Raw genomic sequence first — 18613 nt, forward strand, 5'->3', positions numbered from 1 at the left:
GCGCGCCGGAACACTTCTGGTTTTTTTTTTTTTTTTTTTTTTTTTGGGGGGGGGGCAAAATCTCAACGGGGGCACATTTATGTGACGATGTGAGATCCTCGGCGCGGGAGCGAAGCGAGTAAGCGGGGGGGGGGGGGGGGGTGTGGAAAGGGGGATACCCCCACCCCCCTCCACTGTATGGAGTTTTTGTAAATCAGGGTATACAAAAGTCGGGTTTAAATTTCTAAGGAATTAAACATAGTGAAAAATAATCAGTGCGAAGGACTATGATTATTACATACGGCCGAGTACATAATGAATGCGATTGTGTGAGATCCTCGGCGAGGGAGCGAAGCGACCGAGCGGGGGAGGGTGTGGGAGGGGGGATACCCCCTCCCACGGTAGAGACTTTTTGTAAAAACAGAGTATAAAAGTCGCATTTATAGAGAATTTAAAGCAAATTTCTAGGGAATTAACATATTGAAAAGATCAGTTGGAAGGACTATGATCATAACATACGGGAGTACATTAATAATGTGATGGTGCAAGATCCTCGGCGAGGGAGCGAAGCGACCGAGCGGGGGGAGGGTGTGGGAGGGGGATACCCCCTCCCACGGTAGGGACTTTTTGTAAAAACAGAGTATAAAAGTCGCGTTTATAGAACATTTAAAAGCAAATTTCTAGGGAATTAACATATTGAAAAAATCAGTTGGAAGGACTATGATCTTAACATACGGGGGGTATTGTGATGGTGTGAGATCCTCGTCGAAGGAGCGAAGCGACCGAGCGGGGGAGGGTGTGGGAGGGTGATACCCCCTCCCACGGTAGGGACTTTTTGTAAAAACAAAGTATAAAAGTCGCTTTTATAGAGCATTTTAAATTGAATTTCTGAGGAATTAAACATAGTAAAAGAAATCACTGCGAAGGACTATAATAACTTATGACAACTTTTCATTTTACTATAAGTACGGGCAGAACGAGCGAGCCACTTGTACTTTGCAATTTATCTGAAATGTACTCATTAAAAGCTTAAACGTGATCGCATCGTTCGAACAATAAAAAATATTCTTATACTGCTAGAAAGCAAAGAAGAAAATGAAATGTGTAAGGTTTACTAAAGGTATGTTTCAGCGGGCACACTCGAGGACACGAGGCTACCATCTATACACTAAATTTACTCATAAGTTACTATTAGTGTATAGATACAATACTGTATGTTGTTAGTGTATTATAATCTTCGCCCCGTTAGGGGCGAAAATTTTTGCATTTTCAGTTATGAAATTACAACATTTTAGACAAGAAATATGCCTTTATTGTTCATTTTGGTCTTTAAATCAGTGATTAATTATTTGTTACAGGGGGCACTTTGGGGGGGGGGGGGGCAAAAACTCATTTTGCCCCCCCCCCCCCCAACATTTTGTTTGGGGGGGGGGGGGGGCAAGTGCCACCCCTGCCCCCCCCCCCCCCGCTTCCAGCGCCCTTGCACTTTCTAACATTAAAATAGATAAACAACAGTTGTTTCAATTACAATCACGATATAGCAAAAAACAAAAAACAAAAACAAACTGGCCATTAATCTAAAGTGCATCAAACCACAATAAGTCGAAAATCGATAGTACGCAAAAAGAGACAGAAACCTTTTCCAAAAGGCAAGAAATACTGAATTAATTTATGATAAATCAAAATAATAGAAGAAATATTTCCAGCTTAGAAACGGAGCAATCATGGAATTATACAAATTTAATGAATCAAACATAATTATGATGCAACAAAGCGTCTTCGTTTAATGTCACTATGCGTAAGGGTGTTTTTTTTTCGTTTGTTGTTTTGTTTTTGTTGTTGTTGTTGTTGTTGTTTTTGTTTTTAATGCTTCAAATTAATGACATGGACAGCAGTAACAGATCTTTCAATCTCGGTTCCACAATGTATAGTACCTCTCATAGGACCTATGTGTATCTCTATGCGTTTGCAATAATTCGTTTTGGGTTCAGGAGGAATTGAAGAATATAGCCAGATCGTGCATGTCACGAGGATCGCCAAGTTATATAGTTCACTGATCAATCTGCTTCACAGCTCGAAAAAAGAGAATTGTTTAGACCTCGGCGAACGTTTAAACGATCAAGATAGATACTGTAGATATAGTTCATTTTGTAGAGAACACAGATTTAACCTGCAAAACAATTTTTAGAAAATGGTTTTGGAGAACCTGCAATTTATCACATGCATTTACGCTTTCCTGTTTGAGCCCCATACGTTACTTATCAAAATCTACGTTACAATAATCAAAATGTGACTGTTTTATACATTTTTATAGAATAACAACGAAGCACAGCCCTGAATGTCAGCATAAAGTCATTTTAGAGAAGGAGAATTTCGTCATTAACAGGAGATAAAGAAAAAAAAAATATGCCTATATTCTAATATGTTCTACTTCTATAAGTTATTGATATGTCTGAAGTATTATCACGGATGTATTCACTGATCTCTCTAGCAATGATATTATTACTGTACTGTACTGTACTTATTACTGTACCAAGATTAAGTACCTCCGTGACCATAAATGCGCATCCCCCCCCCCCTGCACTAGCTGAGTGCATCGCTCAGATCAGGGGAATGAAATGGGACCCTCCCTGGTCCAAGATGCATAGACAATGTGCTAAATTGGTACACGTATAACAATATTATATAGGCCTAAATTTTGACCAATTTGCGCTAATACTTCCTTCTTGGCATTATATCTGCAAGTGCCAAAATCGTTTCGGTCAACTACTTACTGCCTTCTGCTTTTTTCCTCTTATCATGGATTGTGGACAAGCAAACCGGGACACTTTTATTTTTTGTTGTTGTTGGGTTTTTCTTTTTCTTTTTTTTTTTTGGGGGGGGGGGGCAAAATCTCGACGGAGGTACATTGATTTTATGTGACAGTTTGAGATCCTCGGCGAGGGAGCGAAGCGACCGAGAGCGGGGAGGGTGTAGGAAGGGGACACCACCCTCCCACGGTAGGGACTTTTTGTGAAAACAGGTCAGGGTATACAAGTCGCGTTTCTAGAGCATTTAAAAGTATGCCCCCCCCCCCCCCCCCGGGCCCCCTCCCAAAACCAGCTTTCGGCGCCCTTGATTATGGACTATGGAAAGCTAAAATGGTGTTTGACTTCATCCGGTTACTACAATACTACGGTAACTGCTACGGTACTAGCCCGTAGTCATCCGCATAGCTGAATGGAAATTAGTCAAGTGTATCGTGGATGGATTGTACACGTACACGTACACGTACACTTTACCCGATGATAGGTTGCAGCTGTAACGTCAGGCATCTACAGAACAGTGTGAAGACAGCAAATATTCAACGTCTACCGGATTTTTGGAGAATCAGAAGCAAATATTATAGGTGTTAGATGTTTAGGGTGAGTTCTTGCATGTTTGAACATCATTATAAAAGGCAGTACGAAGCTACACTTTGTCCGTTGTGACTTGGCCGGTGGATTTTCTTTCACTTTTCGGCACCTAGCACCTGCGCGAGCCATGCATTGTTAGTGTTAGTGAACTTGAGCTCAGGCTAACTGCGACCAGCCCCAACGCGTACAACGCTGTACGCATTGGGGCTGGTCGCAGTTAAGCTCAGGCCAGCCAGCTCGCTCGGCCAGCAGTAGCCCGACCAGACGCTGTTACGCTATGCGACGAACCATGTACAGCGACTGGGCTGTGTATAGTTAGGCCAGCAGTAGCAGCTGCGCTGCGCTGCTGTGGATGACCGATGGGACCTCAGCTCAGGCCCTCCATTAGGAGTACGACCTACTCAGTAAGGGTACGCGTATGTTTGCACGGGCTTGGACTGTAAATTACTCCTCCAGATGGTCTTGACCGAAGGCGAAAGATCGGTCTGTATCTGGTCGTCGGGGATATGTTCCGCGGAGACTGCGTCTGGCTTCACGTAGAAAAATAATCTATCCCCTCTCTGGAGGAGAGCGATAAACTTAAAAAAAACGTCCCTATAAACCCCCCCCCCCCAAAAAAAAAAGACTCCTCGGGACAGACGGAGGCAAGACGCCAAGAAGAGTTCCTTTTGAGACAGCCACCCAAATCCAAAAGTGAGTGTGTGCATCCGTGCTTATCGCAAGCAAGGTTAGGCTAGGTAGAGTTGTATAGATCTGCATAGCCCGACCAGACGCTGTTGATACGCTATGTGTCGCGCTACGTACGTACAGCGACTGGGCTGTGTATAGATCTAGTTCAGATCTGCACTGATTTAGTACTACTAGTGTGATTGGGGTGGCTGTCTCAAAAGGAAGTCTTTCCCAGACGGATCTTTCTGTCTGACGTTACTATTCTAAGTGTGATCTCTAGCCCCTTTCCTGTCAACGCATGTGACCGCACGTGCACTGACTGGCCACTGACACATCTACTAGATACCATCTAGATAGATCTACATGAGTGACCCGCATAGGTCTCGTCATAGGTAATGTTTATGCATCTAAATTTTAAATTACGGTACATTTCGTCACTGAAATTCCATGAAATCCCACTCTCATACAGGAAAAATGCTGAAGATTCCAATAGAACCACAACTTGCACAAGTTCACTGATCGATACCGGAAATTTGCGGCTATCGTCGTCAAACGCGAACGATGTGGAATACTATGATAGTTGTGCGCCAACTGCTACTTGTCACCCGTGCTCCCATAGACAGAGCACCTAAAAGACGTGTGCGGGTGACCATGATGCTCCCATAGACATTCTATACACGTAAAAGCTGCGTGTGGGTGATCGTGATGATACATAACACGTAGGGCCTATTCCTAATGTAAATTTAAGATTTTCACAGAAAACCTTGGTTTTCACCACAATTTGCTTGTTGTGGTAGCCCTGCCAAGTTTCAAGCGTACTGAACACAGTCCCAGGCATAAATTCAGTTCATGTTCAGTGCGCTTGGTAACAATTTTAAGCAGGGTGACGGTATTAGGGCCCCTGACGAGAGGCGCGAGCACCTCACTATACTGCAAATTGTATTGCCATATTTCTACCCCACCCCCCACCCCAGCCGGGATCACTCCTTGTAGATCTACAATGTACGCAGTGATACTGTGGCACTGGTCGCACCCCCCCCCCCCCCCCACCCCACCCCATACATTATCCCGTTGTTGTAGTGAGGCTTGCATTTGTTGCTATCGCTGAATGACAGAAGCCTTTGAATTACAGCCAAATAATAGCCTTGCCTTATGTACAGTGTATATGTACACTGTATGTAGGTAACAATAACTCTTCGATATCTGACCTGCTTTAGGATTATGCTCAAACTTCTGTCAAAAGTGTTTATTGTGTTTACTGTAGTGTGTACCGGTAACTGGCAATTCTGGTTTTAGCGGCTAAATTGATAGGCTTCTAACCAGCACAGCCATGTGCAATTTACCCCCGCTGAAATAGAAAGAAAAAATTAAGTGATATGTATGAAGGTAATACGATTAAATTCAGTTGGCTTTACCCAAACCCAAAGAGAAATGTGGATTGAGTGAAAGGACCAACATTAGTAGAACTTATCAGTGAAAGTTTGAGGAGAATCGGACAAACGACGTTGTGAAGTTATACATTTTCAAAGTTTGGTGTTGAAACCGCTGGATGAGGAGACTACTAGAGATTATAACGAATGTGTGGACAACAGTATAAACAAAATATAAAGGGAATTCCACAAAAATTCACTTTTCATGAAAATTACACTTTGCATCAACTTGATACTGACATATATATGTTAAGTAGCAATCATTCTCCCTGCTTTCTGAAAGTGGTTAGTCGAGTGCTCTTTCATTATGCTAGAAAAGAGAATTTTTGTGGAATTCCTTTTGTATAAATTGTTATCCGCTGATACGTCATAATCTCTAGTAGTCTCCTCATCCAGCGGTTCCAACATCAAAACTTTAAAAATTCATAAGTTTTGCATCAATTGTCCGATTTTCCTCAAGCTTTCACAGATGTGTTCTAATGCTGCTGCTTTCGCTCAAGCCACATTGCTCTTTAATTTGGGTTCGAGTTCCCTGTAATAGCTGGGTCAGTTAGAGCTTAGGGTTAATGTTTACAGGTTAGGGGCTGTGCTGAAGTTATAAGTGTAAAATAATTTAGCCCCCTAAAACCCAGGATAGCCTTAACTAAAAAAACTGAGATTTTTATTTACCTCCCATTGTACCATTTATACACACAGTCTTCATGCCATGGTTCGCGTACTACGGCACAATGTACTAGCTAAGTACGTGTCTAACAGTAACACATCATCTCTATGCATTGAAACCTTCACCCCTCTTCTTACAGAACTTCGCATAAAGAACAAAAATGTGCATATGGGACTATGCTTTAAGGTTTTTGATTCTTTGGGGATTGGAATATATTTAATTATTACTAAAAAAACTGATAACAAACGATAGCAACAGCAAAACAATGATCGAGTCAAGAAGCAATAGAACAACGACCATGACCATGTCATTTGCTGTAGGTACTATTTATTACTCTACTCTGTAACGAACATCTTATTTTCATCATAACAATACTTTGAGCATCCTTTCATACTAAGTGAGGACAGGGGAGTATGATGTTTGTGCAGTCATGTGACTGGCTTTGCAGTAAACAAGAAAGTCAGTCCTTATTCGGTGTTTTACTGCATTGATGTCTAACTCCACAAAGTAAATGACTATCAAATGTTTCTTCCTACTTGCATTCGTAGAAGGATTCCACCATGGGAAGCATTCAGAAGCATCGACAGTGGCTTTCTCTCTTGTCCATTTGCCTCATCAACGCGGCTATTGCAGTGGCACAGAATCTTGGAGGCACGTTTGGTGAAGAGGTCCAGAACGAAGTTCATCAATTCCAGCAGGGAGGACACCAGAATTTGAAAGTCGGTCCTCCTTCCAGCCTCATCAAGGACAAGGCACATATCCAAGATCGAGAGTGAGTGTGGAGAAAAAAAAAAAAATTATTGACCTATTTGCAACAGGTTTTCAATTATGTAATTTGAGAACAACCTCTATAGACTCTAGTATGTGTGGATATGGTTGTTCATTAGCTAATATCTAGAATGAATAAACTCACTACATGCATATTCCTTGTATATAATGAGTGTCTGGCGATCATGTACATGTACCTGTATTTCTTAGGGGTCTGTTGTGTGCTACAAAAGCAAAGCAAATATCTTTTTTATTGCCAAGGTGGTCCACCTCTTTAAATTCTGCGGAAGTTTCAATTCTGCTGCTGTTGCATGGAGCTATTATGAGCAGAACAAAAAATAAGAGTGTGCACATACCAGTGTGGTTGCCATGAATGTGGTTGCCCTGTCATGCTTCCACTGTCTCACAAACCCCCTCCCCTCGACACAGCCACCTCAGGCAGCACCTGGAGGGGACGGTGGATGTTGATGCCATGGCAACAGACATGGCTCCCTCCGAGCTGCAGTTCCACTACTTCCACTCGCACGACGTCGACAGGAACCGGCGGCTGGATGGCCTGGAGCTGATGCACTCCATCCTCCACGTAGACCAGCAGTGGGTGGCAGAGCACCCCAGGGAAGGGGCAGTGGTCATGTCAGAGGAAAAGCTGGAGGAACTAGTGGACAGCATTCTGGCTGACGATGACATCAATCGGGACGGATACCTCGACTATATAGAGTTCTCTAGGGGATCGGATGATGACAGTGACAGTGACAGCATTCTGGCTGACGATGACATCAATCGGGACGGATACCTCGACTCTATAGAGTTCTCTAGGGGATCGGATGATGACAGTGACAGTGATATTAGCTAGAAGATTTTTCTGAAGAGACTGCTTTGATTGGGATGGCATTCTTTCCTTGTTTTCCCATTCTTGAGGGATATGGACTTAAGGTGGAGTTCAGGGCATCATGATGAAGAGCTATTTGACAGCCTTGGATTTTTTTTTTCTGTTTTTTTAGGTGGAAGATATGAGTTTCTGAAAGTACATACTCACACATTTTACCCAGAACAGGAAAAAGAAAAGGAAAAAAACTATAGTGGCTCAACTTTTGTATGAAACTACTGTACTACATCACATTTTTTAATGTTTATATATTTTGTGTGTGTTCGTGTGTATATGTGTATTTAAGATTACATCGAGCTTGCCCTGGAAACGTGTGTGTATGTGTGTGTGTATTTGTGATTACGACAATCTTGCCCTCAAAATGTGTGTGTGTGTGTGTGTGTGTGTGTGTGAAGTTGTGATTACAACAATCTTGCCTGCATAACGTGAAGAAGTTTTTTAGATCAAGTGTATGCAGACATAGCTGTGCACCCTGATATTACAGGTAATTAGCAGCAACCAAAGTAATAGTAAATATGGAAGGAGGAGGTATAAACTCATGACTTCAGAAATGCGGAAATATTTCCTGATGTACATGGTTAATCTGTGATACAGATACATAACTTTTTAGGATGTGACGGTGGAGATGTACAGTGTATTAGGCATGCAATGTAACACTGACGTTTTTGTGTGATGTCTACCATGGTACTCGCCTGTAGCAAATGTATGTTGTCAACCTTCAAGTGTGTCAAATCTATCATGACAGAGGAAAAGACAGTGATGTATGCAGTGGTCAACTTAGTAGTGCAATTATTTATTTATTTGGACACTTCAGACCTACGCATAGCCAGGTAGTGGAAAATAGTATTTGCACACATTTCTACGTTGTGAGCAGATTATACTCCAAAGCATTGCATGTTGTGCTGTTTTAAGTCAGTAACACTCTATGTTGCCATTCATTAATATGTTTCCATATTGGTATCAACTTGATCAACTGTTGTCAGGTGAATAACAAGGATGTCAGCATGTGGGATCAAGAGGCTATTCATGTTCTCATTTAATTGTGGAGGAAAAAAAAAACCTGCTCCCAGAAAGACGTCTCTTGTACATATTCATGCGTACCATGAAAGTATTCAAATCATGTACATGCTTAGCTTTGTGTCGAGTTTTTATAAACTATTACACTGGCTTTGATGAGGTCTTTTTTTCCGTTTATGTATGTGTCCCGTTTATCTTGCACATAGCCACATACGAGAGCACCTTGACGGTTACATCGACCTCGACAAGCCAGAAAGCGAAATGACGGAGAAAGAGCTGCAGCTGTACTACTTCAAGATCCACGACTACGACAAGAACAACCGCCTTGATGGCCTAGAGCTGCTCAACGCCATGACTCACTACCACCACGACGGGTCACCGTCGGCCGAGCCGCTGCAGGAGGACGACCTCGTCAACCTGATCGACCCCATCCTCCGTGACGATGATAAAAACCAGGACGGCTACATTGACTACCCTGAATACGCTGCCACACAGGTCAACTGAGGTCCCCATTCCTATTCCTGCTTGATTGCTTCAAGGTTGATTTAAAGTGTACAAACACTAGCTCTAGGTTCTTTTTAAAAGGGGTATGTCATGGGTAAGCTGTAGAACAGCATGAATTTCTCCTCCTGGATTGGACTAAAACAGCACAGATGTCAAAACTTATTCACATTTTGAACTAACCAAGTCTTTGCCACTTTTGTGCCTCAATTCCAAAGGGGTGCCAGAGGGATCGTGCCTTTCAAGTTCTCTCCCATCTCGTCTCCTGAGACCCCGTTTACAGTGAGTAAAAAGGCCAGGCTCGGCCACGGCCAAGCCCGGCCTTCATTTCAGTGTAAACGCGTAAAAGGCCAAATGCGGGGCCAAAATTGGCCGCGCATTTGGCCACGCTCTGGAGGTGGTCTCGGCCGTGGCTGAGCCGTGGCCGAGCCCGGTCTTTTCTCAGTGTACACGCAAACTGGGCCAAATGCGGTACCAAATTTAGTCTGGCTTCCAGACCCTCTGTCCGTACTGTTTTGCTATTCAGGATATTAACGCCCTCAACGTCGAAAACTAGTATAGTTTAAGGTGGTTTTGTCCTGCAAAGGATTTTTCCTTTGGCAAAGGTCGCGGAGTCCAGTTGGCAAAGGGTCTGGAAACCAGACTATACTAAATTGCATTTGTTTACAAGCAGAGCGCCACTACGACAAAATATTGAAAGGTTTGAATGAAAAGCCGGGCCGAGCCCGGCAGTGTAAACGGACAAAATTGTGGGGCTTGGCCCCGCAATTGAGGCCGCGGTCGGCCGCGGCTCGGCCGCGGCTTGGCCGCGGCTTGGCCCAGCCCTGCACTGTAAACGGGGTCTAAGATCTCATCTTCAAGATACTTCCTGACCCAAGTCACTTTCAAACTTGCTGAAACTATGAGGACTTTTGACAAAATTATACAGTCGAGCATCAGTCAGCATTGAGTAGAATGTCTTGAAATCATGAATATTAAAAAGAAAAAAAAAAATCATTCCACTACCTTTCAAGCGACAATCAGCCGTACCAGTATATGAAATTTTGTTTGTGATCTACTAAGTTGATTTTAGTACATTTACAAGATTATTTGATTCTATGCTTCATGTTTGTTTTAGAACTCGAATGAAAGTGAAAGTTGATAACACATTATATCTCGGTGCTTCTCAATGTGCGAGTTGTGAAAGAAAGTGCTCATTTTACAAATGTATTAATGTTTGCCTTTTTTGTAATCATATTGAGAATGAGTCTGTCATATTACATTCAGTCATCACTACTTAAATTGCAAATCTTTGAGCAGCCAGTCATCATGGATCACATTCGTGAATTGGGGCAGTCGGCCTGTTTGGCAGCATGAAACTTTCGCGAATTGGCACTGGTATTCAATGCATTGTGTAGACGAAAACTGGCGCAGTACTTTCGCAAATCTTGGCTCCTCACGAAATTCATGAAAGCTGGCTTCATGTGCATGGAATTATTCTGGTTTTACAGTAGCTTGCATAAGTTATTATGTTTTACTCACTGGTACAAAGTTCCAATTTTTATATCCCACTCACGTGTAGAGATGTGAGATGTGCTTTACATGATGGTGCCTTTCGTACACAGGGCAAGCACTCACAAACACAAAATCAAAAGTGATTTTCTTTTGTGAAAGTGTTGTTGATTATCTGCTCTACTCTGTTGTCTTGAATACTTGTGGCTGAGAGATTTATTGCTTAGGTTGATTTTCTTGGTACAAGTAAGTTAATCATATATGTGAGAAGGGTTTAAGGGATTTTGTTTTCTTTTATTTTTTATTCTGCACGTACCTCAGGTGATGAAAATTAACATTTTAAACTCGTATTGCACAAAACGGAGTATTTACAATGTATGCTTGTGTAAGGTAAAAGAGTACATGTGAATGACTAATTAAATCTGTCAACTTCATGAAGGGGAGGTTATTACCGACTGGTTCTGCAGCTGCCATTTTTGGTCTCATTTCAAAATCAGCTAGAGTGAAATTCATGTTACTGTGTATTGATGCTCCAGTTTAATGAAAGGAGGGTAGAAAAAGATGTTGCCCCCACTTGCGGGAAACACCTTTACCTGCCATTTCATATGTGCATATTCTTAAATTGTTTTCTTTTTGTTTGTTGTTTTGTTTTGTTTTGTTTTTCAATTATGTAGGTATAACTGATTGATGATATTTATGCTGTTTATGGTATTGAGGTTGCCTAACAGTGGAAATGCATGAGATGTAACAATATGTCTGTGGATAAAAGGGTACATGTATGCATATATACATACAAATTAATGATGTTGACATATCTGTGGAATAAAAGAATATATTAATGTAGTAATTGGATGAAACAAAAAAATTGATAGACTGTGTCTGTAGTCTCTGGTATTGATGCTAGCTCTCAAATGCTCAACGTTGCTGGGGTGACAAGACCTTGTATCTTAAATTTTGGTGAAATGACTTTCCTAGCTGTCTTACCCAAAAAATGAAGCCACCATAGCATGGCATGTCAAATGAAAGGGCATCCCATTTGATTTAGAACTTTGGCTGCCATGTTTTTTTGCTTCACTCAACATTTAACATTTTGTAGATATGATGTCTTGTCGCCCCAGCGACGTCAAGCATGGTTATACTCATTTCTACAGGATGAAGCGTGGACACAACAGCCGTGTGATTACACATTATGTACTGTATCAGCAGGAACACATTTCATGAAATGTCACCAAGGATGATTACTGATACTCTCTTACACTCAGTTGAATCTGGTCTGGATACAGATGCTGTGCTTACATGGGTTCAGAATACATGTACCAAGTAGTGCATTGTCCAGTGTAGTTGATAGGGCAGTGGAAGTATATTTGTAGCGATGTTCGCAGTGCATGCTGTTGTGGTGTAAATTGTTCGTGAATTTCCATCATACTCATCAGGTTTGAATTTGTCAGCAACTACTTATTAATCATTAATCTGTTCCAACAGTGCCTTAATGACATGATATGCTCTGCCATGGTATGTTTGTGTGCAGTGTACATGTATATCATGGATACGTAATGACAGTGCCTTTGTATCACATTTCCTTGTTTCTTGCCATCACTACTTGAGAATTATGTATGCGTGTCACATCCAAAGAATAACATTAAATTCTTTATTAAAAGATGTATAAATTTTGTGTCTTTCTGTCTCTATTTATTTTTTCAAACTTGCCTGGCCATCGGATTTAAAGGTGCATGGTCCCGGTGTTTTAGTCAAATGCGTACGCGGGCGCATGGCGCAAGTTTCCTAGAGACCTATGCTATCGACTCCTCTTTGGCGCTTACACTGTGGCCCACTTCCCCGAGTCAGAAGAAGTCCGATCCACTGTAGTCAGTGGTCCGATCACAGTTCGGCTCATGATTCGGCTGAGGGGGATGACAGCTTTTGCAAACTTTTTTTGTGATGTCATAATAAGAAGCACATATGCATGCATGCTGGCATTACTACAGACTGCATGATGCGCAGAGAAGACAACGAACGCAACGTTACTTAGCAACACCTACGTGCTTTACTCTTGATGACAGCTCAGCTTCGGCATTCTTCGTATCAATGCTAATGGTGATCGGCAGTATCATCAACAGCGCCATCTACACTACCAGGACTATGCACCTTTAATCTCTGATGGGGTGCTGTAGCAGCACGAGCCTGTCATTCAGGTAGTCCCTAGATTTGTGATTACATGTATGTATATTTGAATCAAATTATAAATCTAGCAGCACACCGATTTTACAGACTGAGATCAGAAAATGATCACATTGTTACACACCATACTGTGTATATGGTATTTTGTGACGTGTACTGAAGTCTTTTTCAGATCTTCAACTTGAATATTTGCAAATGAGATTTATTCTTGCTTGTTTCTTGATATTCATAGCTCTTAAGATTTGTCCACTAATTGATAGCATTATTCTGATGCAATGATGACGACATTCCAGAGCAAGAAGAGATTTTTAAAGTTTCTGTTTTGGTTTGAAGCTTTTGGTCGAGATGTTCTGCATTGACATACTTTACGTTGCCCATGAGGTTAACGAAAGGTATAAAAAAAAAAGTTGCATTTATTGAGTAGAGTAGTTTGTTTTTATTTTTGTGTGTATGTGTATGTGTTTATGTTTATGACTATATCTTTCATTTCCATTCCAGTTACAAAAGAAAAAGGCAATGCTTTTTTTTTTTTCAGCACCGCCAGCACCGCATGAGCCCAAATCACTGTACATGTACCATTTAGATCAAATTAACTGCCAAAGTTGAAAGAAGTTCTTTGACCAAATTACAACATGCATTCATTACATCATGCAAGTCAAATGCGGAAGTGAAATGCCACTTCAGTTTCATGTTGACTTTTATATATGGAGTGAAATCTCATAAACAGAGCAGTGGAAGAAACTGACAAAACTAAGGAAATTACAAATTACAATTTTGACAGAACAGTGATACAAATATTGGTCAGTCACATTTGAGGGATGAGATGTCACTGCCCTACATATCTCCAACTGACCTGCTGAAATAACTGTTTGGAAACGAAACACAGAGAATTCTATTACTGTGGAAACTTGCTATACTGAGGTCAAATTTAGCAAGATACATGATACAATGAGGCTATTTTTCAAAGTTCCATTCCTTTTGTATTCTTTTGTTTTCATCCTAATTAACAAGATATCCGGCATAACGTGGAAATGCCAGTAATCCCAAGCAGCTTGTTATAACAAGGTTTCCCTGTATTGGCATTAGTCTATTGTTATTGTTCAGGAATGATGTAGAGTTGTAGGGTTGTAATATCTTAGTAGAGCTTTAAAATTATGACACATGGAGAGGGGGATCATTGCATCATATATATATATATTTTTTCCTTTTGTTACTGTAAATATGCTGGTTTTGTTAATGTTATTGTGTTTTCTAGTTTTCTAGTCTTCTCGTCTTTTTGTATGAATAGCACAAGTGCGCTTATAAACGCCAGTATGAAGCGCCATATAAACGCAATTATTATTATTATTATTACATTATTTAAGCTACAGTAGACTCCCGTTACAATGAAGTCCTCGGGACCGGCAGTTATCTATCGTTATACATGTATTGAAATTTCGGTATAACCAAACAAATAAACAAAAAAACATAGCGTGGATATTGTTGCGGCCTGAATTTTTACTTTATTGTAACCAGAATATCGTTATAAACCGTGTTTGTTATAATAGGAGTGCACTGTACTCAATGATTATTCAAGACATGATTTTGAAAGTATTTCTTTCAACAAACTAACAGATGCATTGCTGAATATATGCAACTATTGCTTCATCTCATTTGCACAAGGTGAGCAGTAACAATTCTGTTACTTTCTCGTTCCACGTTTGATTTAAGGGGGAAAAAAAAGTCTACCATTTGATTAATTTCATGCCATTTATGATTGTCAAAGTGAACATTGAGTGGTAAAGCATGCAAACACATGAAGAGCTCAATATTCAGAAGTATTGTTTAATGCATTTGTGTAGGTAATTTGATTCTGTATCGGGTACAAGTAAACAGAAATGGATCTCCCTACATGAATACATATCTCGTGATTGTGGTCTTTTTTTTTTCTCTCATCAAACCACAATCCAACACTCACACACACACACACACACTTACAATGACAAGAGCAAAAACTTGGCAAACTTGTGATAGAAGTATTTTGTCTGATTTATTTAACAAATAGTATTGATCTTCTCATATGATTATTTTTTACACATTTCATCATTTCTGTATGTACAGGTCAGTGTTAGAGACAGAGTGATTAAGAGAAACTCAAGAACAGAGGTTTTGGTACTGGAGCTAGGATTTCATGGAGTAGTACATTCGGTCGCAAATACTAGCATACATATAGCAAGGTTTGGGATACACAAGCGAGATTATAAGGTTGCAGGAAAGCTCTATTTACACCATTTTGTTTTCTATGTGTTCTCATTTTCAGATCAACTCCAGAAAAAACAAAAACAAACTCCAGTTATTTAATTTCTGTCACGCACACACACAACACACGTTGACTGACAGACAGAAAAAGCATAATACAGTCCAAAATCCTCAAAAACTTCAATTTGTTTTTTCATTCAATTTTAGAAATTGGTTTATGTTCTGGATCTAGTCTTCTCTGATCAGCCATCTATCTTGTTTTTCAAAGCATTATCTAATGACCAACTACAAGAAATTGACACCCTCGTAGTGTATCACTTTCCCTTCCTTGTTAATGCATTCTTACGACAATGCATAAGATGTCAAATACACCTTAAAACTATAATCCCAAAGCAATAAATTTTGCTTCCATTTCATCGATGATTTAGTGCAATGTAAGTACAATCCTTTTATACTTGTTCACTTTCCTTCATTTCTAAGTTGCAGACTGCCAAATTTTCCTTCATCATTTGTATAAAAAACTGACTGAAAACGAACAGAAACTTGTTCTCCCTTCAGTATTACTGCAACATTTACCAAGTCAAATTTACAATATTGATCCAAGTTTACAAAAATGCTCACAGTACTTCAAACATTCAATCACTGAATACAAAACATGCTGAGCTGAAGACAAAAGAAACGTTTTGTCTTTACAGAATGGAACACACATGTCACTGACAGCAAATCCCATCACAAACATCATTACAAAATATCTTGAAAATAAAAGTGTGAGTTCCCCTAGTACTTGCACTGTTTACCACCTATGTGGTAAGGTGTCCATAACCATTACATCACCACAGACTATCGACAGCTAATCGTGTACATACACAAACATACGGGGAGGTGTGATAAACAAGAGGTATTCACCTTTATACAAGAGCATGCCAATAAATAAATGGATTTAACATCCAGTGGGTATACCTCGCCAAGGGAGAAAAAGAAAGAGGGTAAACAAGAACACTGAAATTGTGAATCTAGAATATATTTACAAAAGATTAAGTTAGAATGCACGATGCATTACTACATACAAGTAAAGTGATAAGGCCTCCAGATGTTTCACATAACGAAATGACCAGTGCAGAGATTCCCCAGTTGTGAGTACATCATACTTGAATACTTTGGTTATACCCATAGCAACTGTCAATACAAAGAGATGGGACAATCAAAGTCTGGCCTGAATACAAAGTTTCAGATTGTGTTCTCTGGCACATGCACTTCTGACGGCCCACATCTTGGTGGCTGGTTCTTGGGTGGTGTGCCAGGAAAGTCTTTTCAATCTCAGAAAGAAAGTTGTTTTGATCTGGCTTTGGGGCTTTTGGCTGCTTTTTTTTTCTCCTTTTTTTCTCTGACTACATTTAACTGGCAAGTACAAAGCTACAGCAGTTTTAAGTCCCTGTCTGTTTGTGCCTATACATAGCCAATGGGTAAGCCTTTAAAAGCCCTTACACTGTTTTATAAGTGCAAACAATTGCGAGTGAGCTAAACAGCCATAAAAAAGCTTCTCAATTAATACAGTGAAAAGGCCTTTTACAAAGGCTACCAACGGATAGGATGTGTAGGCAGATGCCTCAAGTGTGAAGTGTGCTAGTCTCTGCCCAGACTGGTACATTTATTGGTGATTTGGGAATAACAACTTATTATCTGTAAGATGTTTCTATGGCAACAAAATGAATAGATACCAGGTTCCACCCTCACTGAACTGGGGTGATCGGGAAAATCTAGGTTAGGGGTAATACTACCAAGAACATCCAAAATCAGAAGTGTCTGATGACAACTACTGTATAAATATCATCACTGATAATTATGATAATGAAGATGACAATAATACTGATAATAAAATGACATTATTGTTCTTCTTATTATCATCGTCATCATTATCATCATCATCACTATTAATCAATATAGCCATTGCCATTTTTAACATCATGCTCTACCCAGTGCAGTAAGAGTCAACCGTATATCTCAATAAACACCAAATATTTGTGGTAATTTGTTGTAGCGTACAGAGTGTACATGAATACACCTTAATGGACAACAACCACCACCAACATCATCTTAGAGTATCTATGCTTTCCTGTGATTGGCATGTACCTTCTTCCTATATCTACCAATATGAATGAGAAAAACGAGTATAGCAGCATATAGATCTTGCCAACTTGACAAATGTCACTGCCTTCAAATAAGTCTAGCCTCTCCTTCCCGACATGAATAACATAGCATGATGTCGAAAGCAGAGTGCATCTCCACAACATCATCATTTCTATGCCAGCTGCCAGGCATATAAATTGTTTCCAGATGCACTGATTGCTTTGGCACTGGTGCATGCATGTAAGGAAAGCAACATCAAAAAGTCAAACTACAATGTGTATAAACTAAAAAATGATCATTAAAGCACTAGGGGTATTTTCTATTTGAAGCACTATCTATTGTTCCTTGTATATAAATTTACTAAGGGGGGGGGGGGTGTAATTGAAGATTGAAATCTAATGTTGACATAGGTGAACAATTAAACAATATCTTGCTGACAGAAACAATGTGGGGAGGGAGAGGGGGTAATCAAACAAAGGGGAAAATACCCCAATTACTTGGCATTTTCTCACAAAAATCTGCAAATTAACTGACAGAACACACTGCAGTGCTGGTGCTATATGAGGTGAGTTGGTGGAATTAATCTTTTAACAAGGAATTAGGTTAGCACATGAATGTTGTACCTATTATGATATCTATGCACTCCACAGCATCTTGATATTATATTGTTTTGCTTCTGAGATGAGAATAATCCATCATGCCATTAGAAAACCCATGAAGTCGAGAAGAAGACTAGACCTTTTGCATGCAATAGAGCCTAATATTCTAATCAGATGGGCGAATCCGGCGAAAGAATGTCAAGCTTGAACTGAGAATAAAGGTAACATCATGACGATCACTCCACGTATCCTATGCGCTGAATACTACATTATAGGCAAGGCTGATGAAATGGTTGTGCTGACATTGCTACATAACACGATCTGCATCCCACAAGTATCCTTGAACCAAGAGTGGAGTCCAAACATCATTGACAGTTCTATTCTACAAGGCATCTGCTCTCTGCTCTTTTCCCACTCTGTTTTGGAGCTGCTAGGTTTATATCTGCCATTATTTTCTATCTCTTTCGTCTTCTTTTTTGCCAGATCTACTCATAACAGAGCACTTTGAAGATGACATCAAGTCATCAATGCTAGTAGTAACGCCTCAACAAAAATACACACACATGGACAAATGCAAAACGGCCAGTGAAAATTAAAAGTGAGACTTGTTAGACAGCATACATACATGTACACTGCTAGACACACACACACTCACGCACACACACACACAC

The 18613-nt window shown here is 40.3% G+C and overlaps 1 protein-coding gene across 1 annotated transcript; it reads left to right on the forward strand.

The window, feature by feature from the left end:
* Positions 1–3282: 3282 nt before the first annotated feature.
* Positions 3283–10111, forward strand: LOC140234252 (multiple coagulation factor deficiency protein 2 homolog). Its single transcript, XM_072314316.1, has 3 exons — positions 3283–3383; positions 6686–6909; positions 9015–10111. The coding sequence occupies exons 1-3, from the start codon at positions 3375–3377 to the stop codon at positions 9310–9312; spliced, it is 531 nt and encodes a 176-aa protein (XP_072170417.1). The 5' UTR covers positions 3283–3374; the 3' UTR covers positions 9313–10111.
* The last annotated feature ends 8502 nt before the right edge of the window (positions 10112–18613 follow it).

This window comes from Diadema setosum, chromosome 1 (genome assembly GCF_964275005.1).
Source record: "Diadema setosum chromosome 1, eeDiaSeto1, whole genome shotgun sequence".
NCBI classification, from domain to species: domain Eukaryota; kingdom Metazoa; phylum Echinodermata; class Echinoidea; order Diadematoida; family Diadematidae; genus Diadema; species Diadema setosum.

What these genes read in the sequence shown, in the direction of transcription:
- LOC140234252 (XM_072314316.1), top strand. An exon ending in GCACATATCCAAGATCGAGA is followed by an intron (nt 6,910 to 9,014) that starts GTGAGTGTGGAG and finishes TCTTGCACATAG; the next exon opens with CCACATACGAGAGCACCTTG.